The 22,138-nt window shown below is 39.5% G+C and overlaps 1 protein-coding gene and 2 pseudogenes across 1 annotated transcript; all 3 read left to right on the forward strand.

Moving 5' to 3' along the window:
• Window positions 1–3,606: 3,606 nt before the first annotated feature.
• On the forward strand, window positions 3,607–9,675 carry LOC136182976 (uncharacterized; annotated as a pseudogene).
• LOC136183039 (uncharacterized) lies at window positions 9,460–13,264 on the forward strand. Its single transcript, XM_065964772.1, has 5 exons — window positions 9,460–9,475; window positions 9,621–9,681; window positions 10,350–10,859; window positions 10,948–11,067; window positions 11,862–13,264. The coding sequence occupies exons 1-5, from the start codon at window positions 9,460–9,462 to the stop codon at window positions 12,796–12,798; spliced, it is 1,644 nt and encodes a 547-aa protein (XP_065820844.1). The 3' UTR covers window positions 12,799–13,264.
• A 5,024-nt stretch (window positions 13,265–18,288) lies between these two features.
• On the forward strand, window positions 18,289–21,556 carry LOC136182977 (uncharacterized; annotated as a pseudogene).
• The last annotated feature ends 582 nt before the right edge of the window (window positions 21,557–22,138 follow it).

Below are 22,138 nucleotides of genomic sequence, written 5' to 3' on the forward strand. Positions count from 1 at the left end.
CGCCTCCAGGTGGGAATCAGCTGCTGACAGCTCTGGCTCCTCTCTTCACTGGAGTGTCGAGATGTGAAGATATAACTACACAGTCCATCATCGATCTTTAATCTGAGTTGTTACGGTACCAGGTACACTTACGATCATCCCAGTACACAACAAAAGAAAGACACTTATGAATGTAGGCCTACGTGGGTGTGACGAGATGAAAACGAAACCAAACACAGGGGTGTCATGTGAAGTTTTTTTCTACGGGGCTTTTCAATATAAAGTGTGATCTCTGTAGTCTCTATTTTCATTTTAGCCACGCAGATAAAATGAAGAGAGCCCAGTAAAGTTACAGAAGACAGCAGCATAAAGAGAGGCAACAGGACTTCCCCGTCAAGGTAAGGAACCCTGCATCTGTTACTACTGTTGCATAGGAAATTATAAATACATGCCATCGCAAGAATAAAAGAAAACTGTACGTTGAGATACAACGAGCTGCCTTCAAGTGTTTGATTTTTGTGTGTTTCTTTAAATGTTGAATACGCATTAAAAACATTTCATTTCATTTTTGTTTAGAAAAGAAATGCATACATACACAGGCATGAACTTCTATTTATTAAGAAACACATGTCAAGCATTTAAGTACAAGCCTTTAGATCAAAACAAACGAAAGAGGATTAGGGCCACTGACATTTGTTTTGTTTTTTTGGTGGGTTGGGGGGGGGGGGGGGTGGTTGACTTTTTTTGTCATTTTTATTTTTTTATTTGGACTTTTTCTCCTCAGAATTCAGACTTTAATTTAAGAAGTTTGAGATTAAGATCAGAATTCTAAAAGTCAGTCGGTGTTGAGGAGTAAAGAGGTTTTTTTGCGTATGGGAGAGTGAGTGAGGAGATAACGGACCGGGAGGGGAGTCTTCTCCGTTTGCCCGTTTAACACTTACATGATTTGAATTATACTTTTCTCGAGACTCAGAAAACGAAACCATTATTTCCAGACTGAGTTTGGTCCATCGGTAAAAACGGAGATTATTGGAGTGGGGTTGTTGGTGAGAGGAGTGTGATTAGGGAACTTAGGACAGACCATTCCCCTCAGTGAAAATGTGCAAGAGCTGCAGAAAGTTATGAGAGAAGGACCAGTGACAGTAAATCAGGCGGCTGCATATGAATGTTGATATGTTGCAAAATAGGAGAGCTTGTAGAATGTGATGTGAGAACTTGAAGGAAAAAAAAGTGAACTTTGTATGTAAAAATGTTTACTTGGATAAAAAAAATCCACTACTTTTCTCGCGCGAATCTGCGCTGCTTGAGTTTTGCAACACATTTTGTGAGACGTCTGTAGCAAAATAAATTTGTACTTGTAGAAATGCCCTCCCCCCCTTCCCCCTCGCTGTGTCTGCGTGTGGGGGGAATTGGCCAATGAGAAGTTAATTTCCAGTTGATGCACTTTATGTATTCACCACAACCACAAACTGCAAGACAGTGCAACACTTGCATTAACAGTATAAACATTATAACGACTCAAGTTACTTTTAAGAAGAGAAAGGCAAAGATACAAGACTGTGTACATCATTTTTGTCCTGAGTCAAGGGACTACCTATCCCACAATCCCTTGCGAATTATATCGTTTCTTCTGCAGCAAAAGTAGTGGATTTATTATACAAGTAAACATTTTTACATACGAGTTCACCTTTTTTCTCCTTCAAGTTCTCACATCACATTCTACAAGCTCTCCTATTTTGCAACATATCAACCTTCATAGATGCAAGCCTTTTTTTCGACAGGGGCGTTTTCAATAAAAAGTATGATCTATAGTTTCTATTTTCATTTTAGAGCCCAGTAAAGTTACAGAAGACAGCAGCATAAAGAGAGGCAACAGGACTTCCGCGTCAAGGTAAGGAACCCTGCAGCTGTTACTACTGTTGCATAGGAAATTATAAATACATGCCATCGCAAGAATAAAAGAAAACTGTACGTTGAGATACAACGAGCTGCCTTTAAGTGTTTGATTTTTGTGTGTTTCTTTAAATGTTGACTACGCATTAAAAACATTTCATTTCATTTTTGTTTAGAAAAAAAATGCATACATACACAGGCATGAACTTCTATTTATTAAGAAACACATGTCAAGCATTTAAGTACAAGCCTTTAAATCAAAGCGAACGAAAGAGGATTAGGGCCACTGACATTTGTTTTGTTTTTTTGGTGGGGGGGTGGTTGACTTTTTTGTCATTTTTATTTTTTTATTTGGACTTTTTCTCCTCAGAATTCAGACTTTAATTTAAGAAGTTTGAGATTAAGATCAGAATTCTAAAAGTCAGTCGGTGTTGAGGAGTAAAGAGGTTTTTTTGCGTATGGGAGAGTGAGTGAGGAGATAACGGACCGGGAGGGGAGTCTTCTCCGTTTGCCCGTTTAACACTTACATGATTTGAATTATACTTTTCTCGAGACTCAGAAAACGAAACCATTATTTCCAGACTGAGTTTGGTCCATCGGTAAAAACGGAGATTATTGGAGTGGGGTTGTTGGTGAGAGGAGTGTGATTAGGGAATTTAGGACAGACCATTCCCCTCAGTGAAAATCTGCAAGAGCTGCAGAAAGTTTTGAGAGGAGGACCAGTGACAGTAAATCAGGCGGCTGCATATGAATATTGATCTGTTGCAAAATAGGAGATCTTGTAGAATGTGATGTGAGAACTTGAAGGATAAAAAAAGTGAACTTTGTATGTAAAAATGTTTACTTGGATAAAAAAAATCCGCGAATCTGCGCTGCTTGGGTTTTGCAACACATTTTGTGAGACGTCTGTAGCAAAATAAATTTGTACTTGTAGAAATGCCCTCCCCCCCTTCCCCCTCGCTGTGTCTGCGTGTGGGGGGAATTGGCCAATGAGAAGTTAATTTCCAGTTGATGCACTTTATGTATTCACCACAACCACAAACTGCAAGACAGTGCAACACTTGCATTAACAGTATAAACATTATAACGACTCAAGTTACTTTTAAGAAGAGAAAGGCAAAGATACAAGACTGTGTACATCATTTTTGTCCTGAGTCAAGGGACTACCTATCCCACAATCCCTTGCGAATTATATCGTTTCTTCTGCAGCAAAAGTAGTGGATTTTTTTATACAAGTAAACATTTTTACATACGAGTTCACCTTTTTTCGCCTTCAAGTTCTCACATCACATTCTACAAGCTCTCCTATTTTGCAACATATCAACCTTCATAGATGCAAGCCTTTTTTTCGACAGGGGCGTTTTTAATAAAAAGTATGATCTATAGTTTCTATTTTCATTTTAGAGCCCAGTAAAGTTACAGAAGACAGCAGCATAAAGAGAGGCAACAGGATGTCCCCGTCAAGGTAAGGAACCCTGCATCTGTTACTACTGTTGCATAGGAAATTATAAATACATGCCACTGCAAGAATAAAAGAAAACTGTACGTTGAGATACAACGAGCTGCCTTCAAGTGTTTGATCTTTGTGTGTTTCTTTAAATGTTGAATACGCAATCAATTTTGCTTTTAAAATGTTGTGAAGTTGTTCAGACGAGAATGATGCGACATTTTATTGTTCTTTTAACCCCCAGTGCACAACATGCATCTAGCCTACAGTATGTGATCCTTTTGAGTTTGTTTTTCACACTGACTTAAAGGTCCTAATTTATGTTGTAGGTCAGACTGTTTGTGCATGTGTGTGTATTTCGGCCTATGTTTGTGTAGCATGTTCACTAGACAGAGTGTAAAAACGACTTTCCCCTCGCGGGATCAAAAATAAATAATGATTATTATTCAGGACGATAAACAGTGGGAGATCATGTCCTAAATTTCAGCTTTTAATGTAAATAATGTTGGTTTTATTTCTGATTTAATTGAATCAACTGATAGCTTTACAATATCCCAAATGCTGCCTTATTAGAGCATGAATAATGTCTTCTGAAACGTTGAACTCATTTAACAGCGAGAACAGTTTTGTCACTGTGACTTTCTTATGTGCTTTGAATAGAATAGAATAGTATAGAATTACTTTATTGAGCCCAGACTGTGAAATTGTGGCGCTACAGCAGCAGGTTATCCAACACACAATGGCCCTCACTTATCAAACGTACATACGGCAGAAAAATGGGTGTATTCCACGGTCATTTCCACGCAAAGTTCGGCACACCAGGTCTCAGTTTGTGTACGCACATTTTCAACTCAGTGTGGACTGTCTGTGTCGGAGAATAATTAGATCGTACTATAACAGAGCTTGTTAAGACGGATAGATAGAGGTTCACAGATTTACTGTTAGATAAGATATCTAAAATGTATTTTATATTAGGCATCAGGTGATCAGCCAGATACGCATACGTCCCACGTGGACCCTGTCGTACGATGATTTCTACACCCAAATCTGCGCTGGTTTCTACACCAGATTGATAAGTGAGGGCCAATATGAGTAAAAAATGTTTGCAAATCTAAACATAATATAATATTAAATACAAAGTAAATAAGTTCTAAAAATATCCAAACTAAGAATGTGAATAAAAACAACCAGGATTTAACTAAGCATTACTAGTCTTAAATATGAAGATTAAATATGAAAGATTAAATTTGAATGTGCAGAAACAGAGTGGTAAATGGACAGTATTGACACAAGTTAAAGTGCATGAGTGTAGACATCTGGTGGACATATTGTGCAACTGCAATTAAAACCGAAACAAAGGCCCTGAAATAGCGCGTGCCCAGGTTTCCGGTGATATCAGAGAAAAGTTATGCATGGAAAAAAAACTAGACTACACTGGGTTGATTGGTTTCCCTTTATTTTCATACAGAAAGCAGCTCCAGAAGGCCTTGTTGCGCTACACTGCAGACACCCTCATCCACATCCACACAGTGAGAGGATTCTGTAAGAGGGCCCCTAAATGGATGCTAGGGAGGGAGTCAGAGTTAAATATGATGAGGGACATAAACATCAGGCAGGTGACCGCAAAGAGCAGGGAGGAAGAGCTGGCTGCTGTGCTGAAGGACACTCTGATGGAACTGGAGACGCTCCACTGTTTCCTGGATGCGGTAGAGAAGCTGGCAGTCACCTCACTTCATGTGTTCATGGACGGGAGGCAGGTGGTGTTGCACCTGCCAGAGGGGGTCGGCCTCGATTATGTTCAGGTGGTGATCGCTGCCGCATGGCTGGTCTGCCCTCTGCTCATTGAGTTTAAAAGAGATGCAAAGGTCTTCTTCCAGCCCAAACTGCAGAATGTGGAAGTGCTGGCGTATCAGCTGGACAAATACATCCAGACCAGCCAGAGGATCTGTGGACTGTTGGAGAAAAGGTAAACCGTCATTCCTGAAAAGAAAATCTTAATTTATTTCTAAATAGAAGTTGGTTTCAATGAGTAAATATAACTGTGTCTTTAAAAGCACTTCCAGTGACTTCGACCTGAACATGATCAAGAAATCTGCAGTAGACCTGGATTTGGATTTATCAGAAGACGACATGGAGAGGATGCTCTATCACATCAATCAACTGGATGACATCAGGTTAGCAGCATCATTCCATATGTATGCATTCTGGTCATTTAAGTAATACAGTCAGGGTATACTCAGGATACACAATAGGTGGCCCAAGACAACGTTGATATCATGACACAGCGATTCTGCAATAATTGATAAATTGTAAGAAAATCATAAAATTATCCATGATGATATCTAACTAATTGGAGATGACAAAATGAGCCTTCAAAGGTAAAATGCAGGATTAATGTATTTATTCACTGCCATTTGGTGTTACGTTAACCTCATATCAGGCTTCATCTTTTCAACACTCTTGTAGCCCACTGTCAACTTCTTTGGTCAGCTAAATTGTTCATGTTCCCTTATTTATGTCTTAAATACCACCATGATGAGTAATGAAGTCGTCTTTATTTAAAGCTCCTTAATTAAAACATTTGAATATCGACATTGTGCACCTTCAGTTAGATAACTGTACCCCTCGCTTCAGTTTGACAGTATATTGCTGTTAGGTGGGGGTTATTTCTGTATGAGATGGACAATTATGAAATCGTGAAACAGACTGTGGATCATCTTAGATTTATTCAGCCATGGTCAGACAACACAGAAACACAACACACTTGGCTGACAAAGTGCAGACCATCGCTGACCCATGCTGACCAAGATCTCACAATCATTGACAATCATTGGCAAAGTGGCCATCATGGGCAAAATGGCAAAATGGCAAAGTCTTCATCACACAGTGTGGCTTATATTCTGCTAGAAGGTACAGCTCCTATTAAGGCTGAACGATTTTAGGAAAAGATCTAATTGTGATTTTTCTGGCAGATATTGCTATTTCGATTTGATTCACGATTTTCTTCAAATCAAGCTTCAGTGCCATATTCACAATGTACAGTAACATTTACAAACATGACAGAAAATTACGTCATACCATTAAAACATTAAATGCCATTACTCTAATGCAAGAATGAAAACTAAAATTAAGAATTGATTTCAAATGTATTTATTAACAAGAAACATGCATGTACATTCTATAAAGTCCTTGACCAACGGCAGTTATTACAACTGAAGAACTAAAAGAGCCATCTTTGACTGTCTTAATTTAAAGTAGTGCAAAAAATCCTTAATTGTGTTAAGTTAAAAAAGTTAAATAAAATACAAAACAATTCCAAAAAAAACAAAAACAATGTTAAATAAGTAGTGATAAGAAAAACAAAATTCAACAATTACCAAATGATCTTGCCCAACAGCCTTACACTCAAGTAGGTATAGGTCAAGGTCAGTCTTTTATGGCTCAAGGGAGCTAGCTTGTCAACATCTATAGCAGCAGTACTTTATTTAACCCTATATTAAGAAACCTGGACTTGGACTATCTTTTTACAGTAAGTGAAACTGAAAAGTAATGGTAATAAGATAAAACTCTTACTAAAATAAAATGACCTCTTACCTTCTGAAAAATATGTCAGACATTAAAATAGGTCGGTCATTCATTTATGGCTTAGCTGAGCAGCACCCAAATATTGCACATCTATTCTGTAAACAATATAGCATTAAACATTATAGCAAAAATAGCGAATATCTTTTTTTTTTTTTGTTGTTGCAACTTTAGCGCGACAGGTTTTGCACAGTACCTGTTTCTGGTGCACGTCTGCAGCCTTAAACCCGAAATACTCCCAAATGACGGACGTACTGTTTTTCTTGGTGATTAAATCCCCAAACTCCGCTTCTGGTCCAGCTGAAGCCATTTCAGAAATTAAAGAGCAGGTGGAGCAGGCTATACTGATTGGTTAGCGTGACCTGTCCACGAGCAGCATGCCGCTTCTGATTGGTGAGCTTGGCAGGATGGTAGGGAGACGGCATGTATGTGTAAAATAGTTGACACAACAGATCCTGGGTCAGTCAGGAGCACTGCAAAAAAACGCAGCTTTGGCGATTACATGATCGCGTTGTCTGAAATCGCAATTTCGATCAGAAAACAATAAATCGTTCAGCCCTAGCTCCTATCCATTTATAGAGCTGCTACTACTTAGGTGCTTCACCCATATAAGGTTAACGCTTCACAGACCCAAAAGTAGAATTACTGTGAGATGGTTGACACAATTTCAAGATATGTCCACAAAATTATCAAGATGATTGAATCCATGAAAATACGTACTAACAATTGCCGTTGTGATATTTTGCTGTTAACGTTGTTTACCCCCGTGCTTATGATTGTGCATGAACTGTACCGTGTCGAAGCACACCTCTCCAAAGCGTGCCATGGTTGAGCACGGCATGGAGCGGTCACACTGGTCAAACAAACTGGACTTTAGAGGTGAAGCGTGCTTGGGCACGGTACAGAATGCCAGTGTGACCGCGCCCTAAAAACTCTTCACAGGAGCTTTAAAGAGTTCAAGGAGTTAGGACCTCCGTTACAGTTGTGAATTATTATGTTAAATATCCTTTTATTCATTTCCTGTTTTCTCTCTTCATCAGAATGAACCAGCACTTCTCTTTAGTGTACTTGTTTCATGACTGCTCTGGCTTCCTCGACGAGTTCAGAGATTGTCAACCTCGCCTGCTGCAGTCTCTAGATGGACTGGAGGAGATTGCTGTTCAGCTCGACTCCATGAATAAGGGGGCAAAGATCTACAGTGTGGTGGGCAGCTCAGTGGGGGCGGTTGGAGGCGTGCTTTCCATCATTGGTTTAGCATTGATTCCTGTAACAGCTGGAGTGTCTCTGGCTCTTACCATGAGTGGGATAGGGCTTAGTGTCACCAGCGGGGTCAATGGCCTTGTCACTATGACGACAGAGTTAGGAGTAAACACTACACAACGAAATAAAGCCGCTGAGGTCTTCAAGGGGTTCATGAAGGATTTGCAGAGTCTCCAGGATTGTCTGAAGAAAGTCAGCGATCAAACTGTCGCCAGAATGGAAGCAAGTCAGGTAGATGTAGTCTTGGGAGTGAGCAAGGTGCTTATCAAAGGTGTTGTCATTGCAAGAGGTGTTGATGCACTTGTTGATGCTGCCTCTGCTTTTGACATGTTAAAAAATGAGGAGCTGGTTGTCAGCGCTGGTAAGGTGTTGGCTGAGGAAGGTCAAGCTTTACGGAACGTGCCAAAGGTGGCCGCAGACATCCCAGATATCGGACAGGCAGCAATCAAAGGGCCTCTTGCCCTCACCAAGTCCGCCAGAGCCGGTTTCATCGGGCTGAATGCTTTTTTATCGGCATGGATGTCTTCTACATCTGTAAAGACAGCATCAGTCTGTCCAAAGGCAGCGAGACCGAGGCCTCACAGTTCATCAGAGCCACAGCGGCGCTGTGGCGCTCAGAGGTCGACGCCTGGCAGAAAATCTACGACTCCCTGACAGAAGGTCTGCAGAAATCAGAGAAAAACAAAGCTATCCTGGAAACGCCATTTCATCCAGAGTTGGAGAGGGAGCTGAAGATGGAGATGAAGAAACAAAAACAAACGGAAATGGAAATTCCCCCTGATGAAGAGAAGGAAAACATGGAAAAAGAAGGGAAAATTGTGTAATACAGTAGTCTTCAGGTATGATTGGCCTTTTTTTTTTTTTTTAGCAACTTGAGCACTAAGATTTGATATCAACTTAATGTATGATCCAACAAAGAAATGATAATTGACAGCAAAAAATGTGGCTCTTAGTCTCTGACTGGTTGGCCACCCCTGGCCTATATGGACATAGCCCACAGCCATTGCTTGTAAAGGGAAACACAAATGTGGACAACATGGGAGACCAGGTCAGTGACTGTTTGCTAAACAAATCAAGTGATAAGGGCAAATAAATATTATTTACATGATACAATAGGGAAGAGGGATGTTTACCCTCCCAGTGGAAAGAGTCATTAATTGTCCCCAAATGCAAACCAGGCAACGATTCAAGTTCAGCAGAAAGTCATAAACCATTTGTATTGACATCTTCTGTAGGGAAGAACTATGAAAACAATGATACATGAATGATGAAAACTGAACTTACTGGACCATCGAGCTATGAACAAACACTCAGGTATGTAGGCATACGTGGGTGTGACTCCAGCTCGTGACGTGGAGAAAGGAAAACGAAACCAAACACAGGGGCGTCAGGTGAAGTTTTTTTCTACGGAGCTTTTCAATAAAAAGTGTGATCTCTATAGTTTCTATTTTCATTTTAGAGCCCAGTAAAGTTACAGAAGACAGCAGCATAAAGAGAGGCAACAGGATGTCCCCGTCAAGGTAAGGAACCCTGCAGCTGTTTCTACTGTTGCATAGGAAATTATAAATACATGCCATCGCAAGCATAAAAGAAAACTGTACGTTGAGATACAACGAGCTGCCTTCAAGTGTTTGATTTTTGTGTGTTTCTTTAAATGTTGAATACGCAATCAATTTTGTTTTTAAAATGTTGTGAAGTTGTTCAGACGAGAATGATGCGACATTTTATTGTTTTTTTAACCCCCAGTGCACAACATGCATCTAGCCTACAGTACGTGATCCTTTTGAGTTTGTTTTTCACACTGACTTAAAGGTACTAATTTATGTTGTAGGTTACTATTCAGGACGACAAACAGTGGGAGACCATGTCCTAAATTTCAGCTTTTAATTATGTAACTTAATGTAAATAAACTTGGGGGTTTATTTCTGATTTAATTGAATCAACTGATAGCTTTACAATATCCCAAATGCTGCCTTATTAGAGCATGAATAATGTCTTCTGAAACTTTGAACCCATTTAACAGCGAGAACAGTTTTGTCACTGTGACTTTTTTATGCGCTTTGGTGACATCTGGTGGACATATTGTGCAACTTCAATTAAAACAGAAACAAAAGCCCTGAGAAAAGTTATGCATGGAAAAAAAACTAGACAACACTGGGTTGATTGGTTTCCCTTCATTTTCATACAGAAAGGAGCTCCAGAAGGCCTTGTTGCGCTACACTGCAGACACCCTCATCCACATCCACACGGTGAGAGGATTCTGTGAGAGGGCCCCTGAATGGATGCTAAAGAGGGAGTCAGAGTTAAACATGATGATGGACATAAACATCAGCCAGGTGACCGCAAAGAGCAGGGAGGAAGAGCTGGAGAAGGAGCTGGCTGCTGTGCTGAAGGACACTCTGATGGAACTGGAGGAGCTCCACTGTTTCCTGGATGCGGTAGAGAAGCTGGCAGTCACCTCACTTCATGTGTTCATGGAGGGGAGGCAGGTGGTGTTGCACCTGCCAGAGGGGGTCGGCCTCGATCATGTTCAGGTTGTGATCGCTGCCGCACGGCTGGTCTGCCCTCTGCTCGTTGAGTTTAAAAGAGATGAAATGGTCTTCTTCCAGCCCAAACTGCAGAATGTGGAAGTGCTGGCGTATCAGCTGGACAAATACATTCAGACCACCCAGAGGATCTGTGGACTGTTGGAGAAAAGGTAAACCGTCATTCCTTAAAAGAAAATCTTAATTTATTTCTAAATAGAAGTCGGTTTCAGTGAGTAAATATAACTGTGTCTTTAAAAGCACTTCCAGTGACTTCGACCTGAACATGATCAAGAAATCTGCAGTAGACCTGGATTTGGATTTATCAGAAGACGACATGGAGAGGATGCTCTATCACATCAATCAACTGGATGACATCAGGTTAGCAGCATCATTCCATATGTATGCATTCTGGTCATTTTAAGTAATACAGTCAGGGTATACTCAGGATACACAATAGGTGGCCCAAGATAACGTTGATATCATGACACAGCGATTCTGCAATAATTGATAAATTGTAAGAAAATCATAAAATTATCCATGATGATATCTAACTAATTGGAGATGACAAAATGAGCCTTCAAAGGTAAAATGCAGGATTAATGTATTTATTCACTGCAGTTTGGTGTTACGTTAACCTCATATCAGGCTTCATCTTTTCAACGCTGTTGTAGCCCACTGTCAACTTCTTTGGTCAGCTAAACTGTTCATGTTCCCTTATTTATGTCTTAAATACCACCATGATGAGTAATGAAGTCGTCTTTATTTAAAGCTCCTTAATTAAAACATTTGAATATCGACATTGTGCACCTTCAGTTAGATAACTGTACCCCTCGCTTCAGTTTGACGATATATTGCCGTTGTGATATTTTGCTGTTAGCGTTGCTTATGATCGTGCATGAACTGTACCGTGACGAAGCACACCTCTCCGAAGCGTGCCATGGCCAAGTAAGTGCACCGTGCTTGAGCACGGCATGGAGCGGTCACACTGGTCAAACAAACTGGACTTTAGAGGTGAAGCGTGCTTGGGCACGGTACAGAATGCCAGTGTGACCGCGCCCTAAAAACTCTTCACAGGAGCTTTAAAGAGTTCAAGGAGGGAGGACCTCAGTTACAGTTGTGAATTATTTTGTTAAATATCCTTTTATTAATTTCCTCTTTTTCCTCTTCATCAGAATGAACCAGCACTTCTCTTTGGTGTACTTGTTTCATGACTGCTCTGGTTTCCTCGACAAGTTCAGAGATTGTCAACCTCGCCTGCTGCAGTCTCTAGATGGACTGGAGGAGATTGCTGTTCAGTTCGACTCCATGAATAAGGGGGCAAAGATCTCCAGTGTGGTGGGCAGCTCAGTGGGGGCGGTTGGAGGCGTGCTTTCCATCATTGGTTTATTATTGGCTCCTGTAACAGCTGGACTGTCTCTGGGTCTTACCATGACTGGGATAGGGCTTAGTGTCACCAGCGGGGTCAATGGCCTAGTCACTACGGCGACAGAGTTAGGAGTAAACAGTACACAACAAAAGAAAGCCACTGAGGTCTTCGAGGGGTTCATGAAGGATTTGCAGAGTCTTCAGGATTGTCTGAAGAAAGTCAGCGATCAAACTAACGCCAGAATGGAAGCAAGTCAGATAGATGTAGTCTTGGGAGTGGGCAAGGTGCTTGTCAAAGGTGGTCAAGTTTTACAGAACGTGCCAAAGGTGGCCGCAGACATCCCAGATATCGGACAGGCAGCAATCAAAGGGCCTCTGGCCCTCACCAAGTCCGCCAGAGCCGGTCTCATCGGGCTGAATGCTCTTTTTCTCGGCATGGATGTCTTCTTCATCTGTAAAGACAGCATCAGTCTGTCCAAAGGCAGCGAGACCAAGGCCTCACAGTTCATCAGAGCCAGAGCGGCACTGTGGCGCTCAGAGATCGACGCCTGGCAGAAAATCCACGACTCCCTGATAGAAGGTCTGCAGAAATCAGAGAAAAACAAAGCTATCCTGGAAACGCCATTTCATCCAGAGTTGGAGAGTGAGCTGAAGATGGAGACGAAGAAACAAAAACAAACGGAAATGGAAATTCCCCCTGATGAAGAGAATGAAAACATGGAAAAAGAAGGAAAAATTGTGTAATACAGTAGTCTTCAGGGATGATTGGCCTTTTTTTTTTTTTAGCAACTTGAGCAATAAGATTTGATATCAACTTAATGTATGATCCAACAAAGAAATGATAATTGCACTTTGCTTAAAGATTACTGTTCAGGATCAAACACTGTTAAAATGAAAAATGTATGTAATTATTATGACATTAAGCAACTTTCCATGCCACTTTTCTTCTCGTGAATGTTGGATTTTTTTTAACCTTTCGCTGAGCCAGATTCATTTTCAAATTGAATTTGAAACAGTTATCTGTAGGAGAAATCAATACAGTTGAATTGTCTCTCCAAAGGGAACTTGAATAAATGGGCCCTTAGCGCTTAAATGTGTGGGCTCATTAAAGGTGAAGTTATACTCATAATTGATATCCTGTGATCATATAACCATTTCATGTTTTTGTAAACCTAATTTTTGAATAAAAAAAGAATTCCTTAGAACTCCACATCATTTTGTTCTTCCTTTATTCATATATATACACTACCAGTCAAAAGTTTGGCCATAATAGTAATATATTATTATCAATAATACAGAACACTATATTATGATAATTTAACTACTGTAAGCTGTCTCTAGGGAACACATACTAATGGAAGGGGTTTTCTTTATTCTAACTATTTTCCACATTTTAGAATAATACAAAAACTATAAAACAATAAATAAAAACAATAGAACTAAAAAACATTTAATTTAATTTTTGTTTAGAAAAGAAATGCATACATATGGAGGCATCAACTTCACTATTTCTATTTATTAAGAAACACATGTCAAGCTTTTAAGCACAAGCCTTTAGATCAAAATGTACGAAAGAGGATTAGGACCACTGACTTTTTTTTTTAACAGTCGGCCTACTATTAAATGTTGTTACTGCGGAGGAAGAGGATGTGGAGATATGAAAGACTTAACATGGGAGAAGATCCAGATCAATTACAGTGTAGTTATAGCCTATACATTTAGGAAAAGGCAGAATTATTGGCAAGGACATTTGTTAAATTCCATAGTCACGAAAGTTTGAGTAATGAGGAAAGGAGTGAAAGAGAGGAAAACAATATAAAGAAATGTAGAAGCTTTGCAGGATGAGAGGGATGATGATTCAATATGTTGTTGACTTTATTTAACAGAACTGTATCAAGCTTTGAATAAATATACAAAAACATCACCATGGAAGACATCAGGTCAGTGACTGTTTGTTAATCAAATCAAGTGATAAGGGCAAATAAATATTTACATTTATTTAAAAATAATAAGATATGGGAAGAGGGATGTTTACCCTCCCATTGGAAAGAGTCATTAATTGTCCCCAAATGCAAACCAGGCAATGATTCAAGTTCAGCAGAAAGTCATAAACCAATTGTATTGACATCTTGTGTAGGGAAGAACTATGAAAACAATGATACATGAATGATTAAAATCTAATGTAGAGAGTAAGGGACTTTTAAAGGATTACCAAAGTGGATTTAGGACACGTTTAGGTTTACCAGGTCTGTCCGGCAGCCTGCCCCACCACCTGATCCATCTCGCCTCCAGGTGGGAATCAGCTGCTGACAGCTCTGGCTCCTCTCTTCACTGGAGTGTCGAGATGTGAAGATATAACTACACAGTCCATCATCGATCTTCAATCTGAGTTGTTACGGTACCAGGTACACTTACGATCATCCCAGTACACAACAAAAGAAAGACACTTATGAATGTAGGCCTACGTGGGTGTGACGAGATGAAAACGAAACCAAACACAGGGGTGTCGTGAAGTTTTTTTCTACGGAGCTTTTCAATATAAAGTGTGATCTCTAGTCTCTATTTTCATTTTAGCCACGCAGATAAAAATGAAGAGAGCCCAGTAAAGTTACAGAAGACAGCAGCATAAAGAGAGGCAACAGGACTTCAAGGTAAGGAACCCTGCATCTGTTACTACTGTTGCACAGGAAATTATAAATACATGCCACTGCAAGAATAAAAGAAAACTGTACGTTGAGATACAACGAGCTGCCTTCAAGTGTTTGATCTTTGTGTGTTTCTTTAAATGTTGAATACGCATTAAAAACATTTCATTTCATTTTTGTTTAGAAAAGAAATGCATACATACACAGGCATGAACTTCTATTTATTAAGAAACACATGTCAAGCATTTAAGTACAAGCCTTTAAATCACAACAAACGAAAGAGGATTAGGGCCACTGACATTTGTTTTGTTTTTTTGGTGGGGGGGTGGTTGACTTTTTTGTCATTTTTATTTTTTTATTTGGACTTTTTCTCCTCAGAATTCAGACTTTAATTTAAGAATTTTGAGATCAAGATCAGAATTGTAAAAGTCAGTCGGTGTTGAGGAGTAAAGAGGTTTTTTGCGTATGGGAGAGTGAGTGAGGAGATAACGGACCGGGAGGGGAGTCTTCTCCGTTTGCCCGTTTAACACTTACATGATTTGAATTATACTTTTCTCGAGACTCAGAAAACGAAACCATTATTTCCAGACTGAGTTTGGTCCATCGGTAAAAACGGAGATTATTGGAGTGGGGTTGTTGGTGAGAGGAGTGTGATTAGGGAATTTAGGACAGACCATTCCCCTCAGTGAAAATCTGCAAGAGCTGCAGAAAGTTTTGAGAGAAGGACCAGTGACAGTAAATCAGGCGGCTGCATATGAATATTGATATGTTGCAAAATAGGAGAGCTTGTAGAATGTGATGTGAGAACTTGAAGGATAAAAAAAGTGAACTTTGTATGTAAAAATGTTTACTTGGATAAAAAAAATCCGCGAATCTGCGCTGCTTGGGTTTTGCAACACATTTTGTGAGACGTCTGTAGCAAAATAAATTTGTACTTGTAGAAATGCCCTCCCCCCCTTCCCCCTCGCTGTGTCTGCGTGTGGGGGGAATTGGCCAATGAGAAGTTAATTTCCAGTTGATGCACTTTATGTATTCACCACAACCACAAACTGCAAGACAGTGCAACACTTGCATTAACAGTATAAACACTATAACGACTCAAGTTACTTTTAAGAAGAGAAAGGCAAAGATACAAGACTGTGTACATCATTTTTGTCCTGAGTCAAGGGACTACCTATCCCACAATCCCTTGCGAATTATATCGTTTCTTCTGCAGCAAAAGTAGTGGATTTATTATACAGGTAAACATTTTTACATACGAGTTCACCTTTTTTCTCCTTCAAGTTCTCACATCACATTCTACAAGCTCTCCTATTTTGCAACATATCAACCTTCATAGATGCAAGCCTTTTTTTCGACAGGGGCGTTTTTAATAAAAAGTATGATCTATAGTCTCTATTTTCATTTTAGAGCCCAGTAAAGTTACAGAAGACAGCAGCATAAAGAGAGGCAACAGGATGTCCGCGTCAAGGTAAGGAACCCTGCATCTGTTACTACTGTTGCATAGGAAATTATAAATACATGCCATCGCAAGAATAAAAGAAAACTGTACGTTGAGATACAACGAGCTGCCTTCAAGTGTTTGATTTTTGTGTGTTTCTTTAAATGTTGAATACGCATTAAAAACATTTCATTTCATTTTTGTTTAGAAAAGAAATGCATACATACACAGGCATGAACTTCTATTTATTAAGAAACACATGTCAAGCATTTAAGTACAAGCCTTTAGATCAAAACAAACGAAAGAGGATTAGGGCCACTGACATTTGTTTTGTTTTTTTGGTGGGGGGGGTGGTTGACTTTTTTTGTCATTTTTATTTTTTTATTTGGACTTTTTCTCCTCAGAATTCAGACTTTAATTTAAGAAGTTTGAGATTAAGATCAGAATTCTAAAAGTCAGTCGGTGTTGAGGAGTAAAGAGGTTTTTTGCGTATGGGAGAGTGAGTGAGGAGATAACGGACCGGGAGGGGAGTCTTCTCCGTTTGCCCGTTTAACACTTACATGATTTGAATTATACTTTTCTCGAGATTCAGAAAACGAAACCATTATTTCCAGACTGAGTTTGGTCCATCGGTAAAAACGGAGATTATTGGAGTGGGGTTGTTGGTGAGAGGAGTGTGATTAGTGAATTTAGGACAGACCATTCCCCTCAGTGAAAATGTGCAAGAGCTGCAGAAAGTTATGAGAGAAGGACCAGTGACAGTAAATCAGGCGGCTGCATATGAATGTTGATATGTTGCAAAATAGGAGAGCTTGTAGAATGTGATGTGAGAACTTGAAGGATAAAAAAAGTGAACTTTGTATGTAAAAATGTTTACTTGGATAAAAAAAATCCGCGAATCTGCGCTGCTTGGGTTTTGCAACACATTTTGTGAGACGTCTGTAGCTAAATAAATTTGTACTTGTAGAAATGCCCTCCCCCCCTTCCCCCTCGCTGTGTCTGCGTGTGGGGGGAATTGGCCAATGAGAAGTTAATTTCCAGTTGATGCACTTTATGTATTCACCACAACCACAAACTGCAAGACGGTGCAACACTTGCATTAACAGTATAAACACTATAACGACTCAAGTTACTTTTAAGAAGAGAAAGGCAAAGATACAAGACTGTGTACATCATTTTTGTCCTGAGTCAAGGGACTACCTATCCCACAATCCCTTGCGAATTATATCGTTTCTTCTGCAGCAAAAGTAGTGGATTTTTTTTATACAAGTAAACATTTTTACATACGAGTTCACCTTTTTTCTCCTTCAAGTTCTCACATCACATTCTACAAGCTCTCCTATTTTGCAACATATCAACCTTCATAGATGCAAGCCTTTTTTTCGACAGGGGCGTTTTCAATAAAAAGTATGATCTATAGTCTCTATTTTCATTTTAGAGCCCAGTAAAGTTACAGAAGACAGCAGCATAAAGAGAGGCAACAGGATGTCCCCGTCAAGGTAAGGAACCCTGCAGCTGTTATTACTGTTGCATAGGAAATTATAAATACATGCCATCGCAAGAATAAAAGAAAACTGTACGTTGAGATACAACGAGTTGCCTTCAAGTGTTTGATTTTTGTATGTTTCTTTAAATGTTGAATACGCAATCAATTTTGTTTTTAAAATGTTGTGAAGTTGATCAGACGAGAATGATGCGACATTTTATTGTTCTTTTAACCCCCAGTGCACAACATGCATCTAGCCTACAGTACGTGATCCTTTTGAGTTTGTTTTTCACACTGACTTAAAGGTCCTAATTTTTATATATATATATATATATATATATATATATATATATATATATGTATATATATATATATATATATATATATATATATATATATATATATATATATATATATATATATATATATATATATATATATATATATATATATATGTGTATATATATATATATATATATACACACATATATATATATATATATATATATATATATATATATATATATATATATTTACTATTCAGGACGACAAACAGCGGGAGACCATGTCCTAAATTTCAGCTTTTAATTATGTAACTTAACGTAAATAAACTTGGGGGTTTATTTCTGATTTAATTGAATCAACTGATAGCTTTACAATATCCCAAATGCTGCCTTATTAGAGCATGAATAATGTCTTCTGAAACGTTGAACTCATTTAACAGCGAGAACAGTTTTAGCACTGTGATTTTTTTATGCGCTTTGACGACATCTGGTGGACATATTGTGCAACTTCAAACAAACAAAAACAAAAGCCCTGAGAAAAGTTATGCATGGAAAAAAACTAGACTACACTGGGTTGATTGGTTTCCCTTTTCATACAGAAAGGAGCTCCAGAAGGCCTTGTTGCGCTACACTGCAGACACCCTCATCCACATCCACACGGTGAGAGGATTCTGTGAGAGGGCCCCTGAATGGATGCTAGAGAGGGAGTCAGAGTTAAATATGATGAGGGACATCAAGGGCAGGGCTGACGGCATCGACCTAAACATCAGCCATGTTAGCCAGTCAGAGAAAAAAGGAAAAGCCTTTCTTGAGTACATGAAGAGCAAGGTGACACAGGTGACCGCAAAGAGCAGGTTGGAAGAGCTGGAGAAGGAGCTGGCTGCTGTGCTGAAGGACACTCTGATGGAACTGGAGAAGCTCCAGTGGTGTTACACCTGCCAGAGGGGGTCGGCCTTGATCATGTTCAGGTTGTGATCGCTGCCGCACGGCTGGTCTGCCCTCTGCTCGTTGAGTTTAAAAGAGATGCAAGGGTCTTCTTCCAGCCCAAACTGCAGAATGTGGAAGTGCTGGCGTATCAGCTGGACAAATACATCCAGACCACCCAGAGGATCTGTGGACTGTTGGAGAAAAGGTAAACCGTCATTCCTTAAAAGAAAATCTTTATTTATTTCTAAATAGAAGTCGGTTTCAGTGAGTAAATATAACTGTGTCTTTAAAAGCACTTTCAGTGACTTCGACCTGAACATGATCAAGAAATCTGCAGTAGACCTGGATTTGGATTTATCAGAAGACGGCATGGAGAGGATGCTCTATCACATCAATCAACTGGATGACATCAGGTTAGCAGCATCATTCCATATGTATGCATTCTGGCCATTTTAAGTAATACAGTCAGGGTATACTCAGGATACACAATAGGTGGCCCAAGACAACGTTGATATCATGACACAGCGATTCTGCAATAATTGATAAATTGTAAGAAAATCATAAAATTATCCATGATGATATCTAACTAATTGGAGATGACAAAATGAGCCTTCAAAGGTAAAATGCAGGATTAATGTATTTATTCACTGCCATTTGGTGTTACGTTCGCCTCATATCAGGCTTCATCTTTTCAACACTGTTGTAGCCCACTGTCAACTTCTTTGGTCAGCTAAACTGTTCATGTTTCCCTTATTTATGTCTTAAATACCACCATGATGAGTAATGAAGTCGTCTTTATTTAAAGCTCCTTAATTAAAACATTTGAATATCGACATTGTGCACCTTCAGTTAGATAACTGTACCCCTCGCTTCAGTTTGACAATATATTGCCGTTGTGATATTTTGCTGTTAACGTTGCTTATGATCGTGCATGAACTGTACCGTGCCAAAGCACACCTCTCCAAAGCGTGCCATGGCCAAGTAAGTGTACCGTGCTTGAGCACGGCATGGAGCGGTCACACTGGTCAAACAAACTGGACTTTAGAGGTGAAGCGTGCTTGGGCACGGTACAGAATGCCAGTGTGACCGCGCCCTAAAAACTCTTCCCAGGAACTTTAAAGAGTTCAAGGAGTTAGGATCTCAGTTACAGTTGTGAATTATTTTGTTAAATATCCTTTTATTCATTTCCTCTTTTTCCTCTTCATCAGAGTGAACCAGCACTTCTCTTTGGTGTACTTGTTTCATGACTGCTCTGGCTTCCTCGACGAGTTCAGAGATTGTCAACCTCGCCTGCTGCAGTCTCTAGATGGACTGGAGGAGATTGCTGTTCAGCTCGACTCCATGAATAAGGGGGCAAAGATCTCCAGTGTGGTGGGCAGCTCAGTGGGGGCGGTTGGAGGCGTGCTTTCCATCATTGGTTTAGCATTGATTCCTGTAACAGCTGGAGTGTATCTGGCTCTTACCATGACTGGGATAGGGCTTAGTGTCACCAGCGGGGTCAATGGCGTTGTCACTACGGCGACAGAGTTAGGAGTAAACAGTACACAACAAAAGAAAGCCATTGAGGTCTTCGAGGGGTTCATGAAGGATTTCCAGAGTCTCCAGGATTGTCTGAAGAAAGTCAGCGATCAAACTAACGCCAGAATGGAAGCAAGTCAGATAGATGTAGTCTTGGGAGTGGGCAAGGTGCTTATCAAAGGTGGTGTCATTGTAAGAGGTGTTGATGCACTTGTTGATGCTGGTCAAGCTTTACGGAACGTGCCAAAGGTGGCCGCAGACATCCCAGATATCGGACAGGCAGCAATCAAAGGGCCTCTTGCCCTCACCAAGTCCGCCAGAGCCGGTCTCATCGGGCTGAATGCTCTTTTTCTCGGCATGGATGTCTTCTTCATCTGTAAAGACAGCATCAGTCTGTCCAAAGGCAACGAGACCGAGGCCTCACTGCTCATCAGAGCCAGAGCGGCACTGTGGCGCTCAGAGATCGATGCCTGGCAGAAAATCTACGACTCCCTGATAGAAGGTCTGCAGAAATCAGAGAAAAACAAAGCTATCCTGGAAACGCCATTTCATCCAGAGTTGGAGAGCGAGCTGAAGATGGAGACGAAGAAACAAAAACAAACGGAAATGGAAATTCACCCTGATGAAGAGAATGAAAACATGGAAAAGGAAGGAAAAAAAATTGTAATACAGTAGTCTTCAGGTATGATTGGCCTTTTTTTTTTTTTTTTAGCAACTTGAGCAATAAGATTTGATATCAACTTAATGTATGATCCAACAAAGAAATGATAATTGCACTTTGCTTAAAGATTACTGTTCAGGATCAAACACTGTTAAAATGAAAAATGTATGTAATTATTATGACATTAAGCAACTTTCAATGCCACTTTTCTTCTCGTGAATGTTGGATTTTTTTTTAACCTTTCGCTGAGCCAGATTCATTTTCAAATTGACTTTGCTTTCGGAAGGCATCTTGCAACCCCCCTCACAGTGTACCCCCCCCCCCCCCCCACTCCTCCCCTAGACAGTTGTCTGTAGGAGAAATCAATACAATTGAATTGTCTTTCCGAAGGGAACTTGAATAAATGAGCCCTTATTGCTTAAATGTGTGGGCTCATTAAAGGTGAAGTTATACTCATAATTGATATCTTGTGATCATATAACCATTTCATGTTTTTGTAAACCTAATTATTGAATAAAAAAAGAATCCCTGAGAACTCCACATCATTTTGTTCTTCCTTTATTCATATATATACACTACCAGTCAAAAGTTTGGCCATAATAGTAATATATTATTATCAATAATACAGAACACTATATTATGATAATATAACTACTGTAAGCTGTCTCTAGGGAACACATACTAATGGAAGGGGTTTTCTTTATTCTAACTATTTTCCACATTTTAGATTAATACAAAAACTATAAAACAATAAATAAAAACAATAGAACTAAAAAACATTTAATTTCATTTTTGTTTAGAAAAGAAATGCATACATACGTAGGCATCAACTTCACTATTTCTATTTATTAAGAAACACATGTCAAGCTTTTAAGCACAAGCCTTTAGATCAAAATGTACGAAAGAGGATTAGGACCATTTTTTTTTTTTTTTAACAGTCGGCCTACTATTAAATGTTGTTACTGCGGAGGAAGAGGATGTGGAGATATGAAAGACTTAACATGGGAGAAGATCCAGATCAATTACAGTGTAGTTATAGCCTATACATTTAGGAAAAGGCAGAATTATTGGTAAGGACATTTGTTAAATTCCATAGTCACGAAAGTTTGAGTAATGAGGAAA

The sequence above is a fragment of the Labrus bergylta genome, chromosome 16, assembly GCF_963930695.1.
Source record: "Labrus bergylta chromosome 16, fLabBer1.1, whole genome shotgun sequence".
Classification (NCBI taxonomy): Eukaryota; Metazoa; Chordata; class Actinopteri; order Labriformes; family Labridae; genus Labrus; species Labrus bergylta.

Excerpts from the sequence above, each read along its gene's own strand:
- LOC136183039 (XM_065964772.1), top strand. Across the intron at positions 9,682-10,349 it reads AACAGGATGTCCCCGTCAAG|AAAGGAGCTCCAGAAGGCCT; the intron begins GTAAGGAACCCT and ends ATTTTCATACAG. Across the intron at positions 11,068-11,861 it reads AATCAACTGGATGACATCAG|AATGAACCAGCACTTCTCTT; the intron begins GTTAGCAGCATC and ends CCTCTTCATCAG.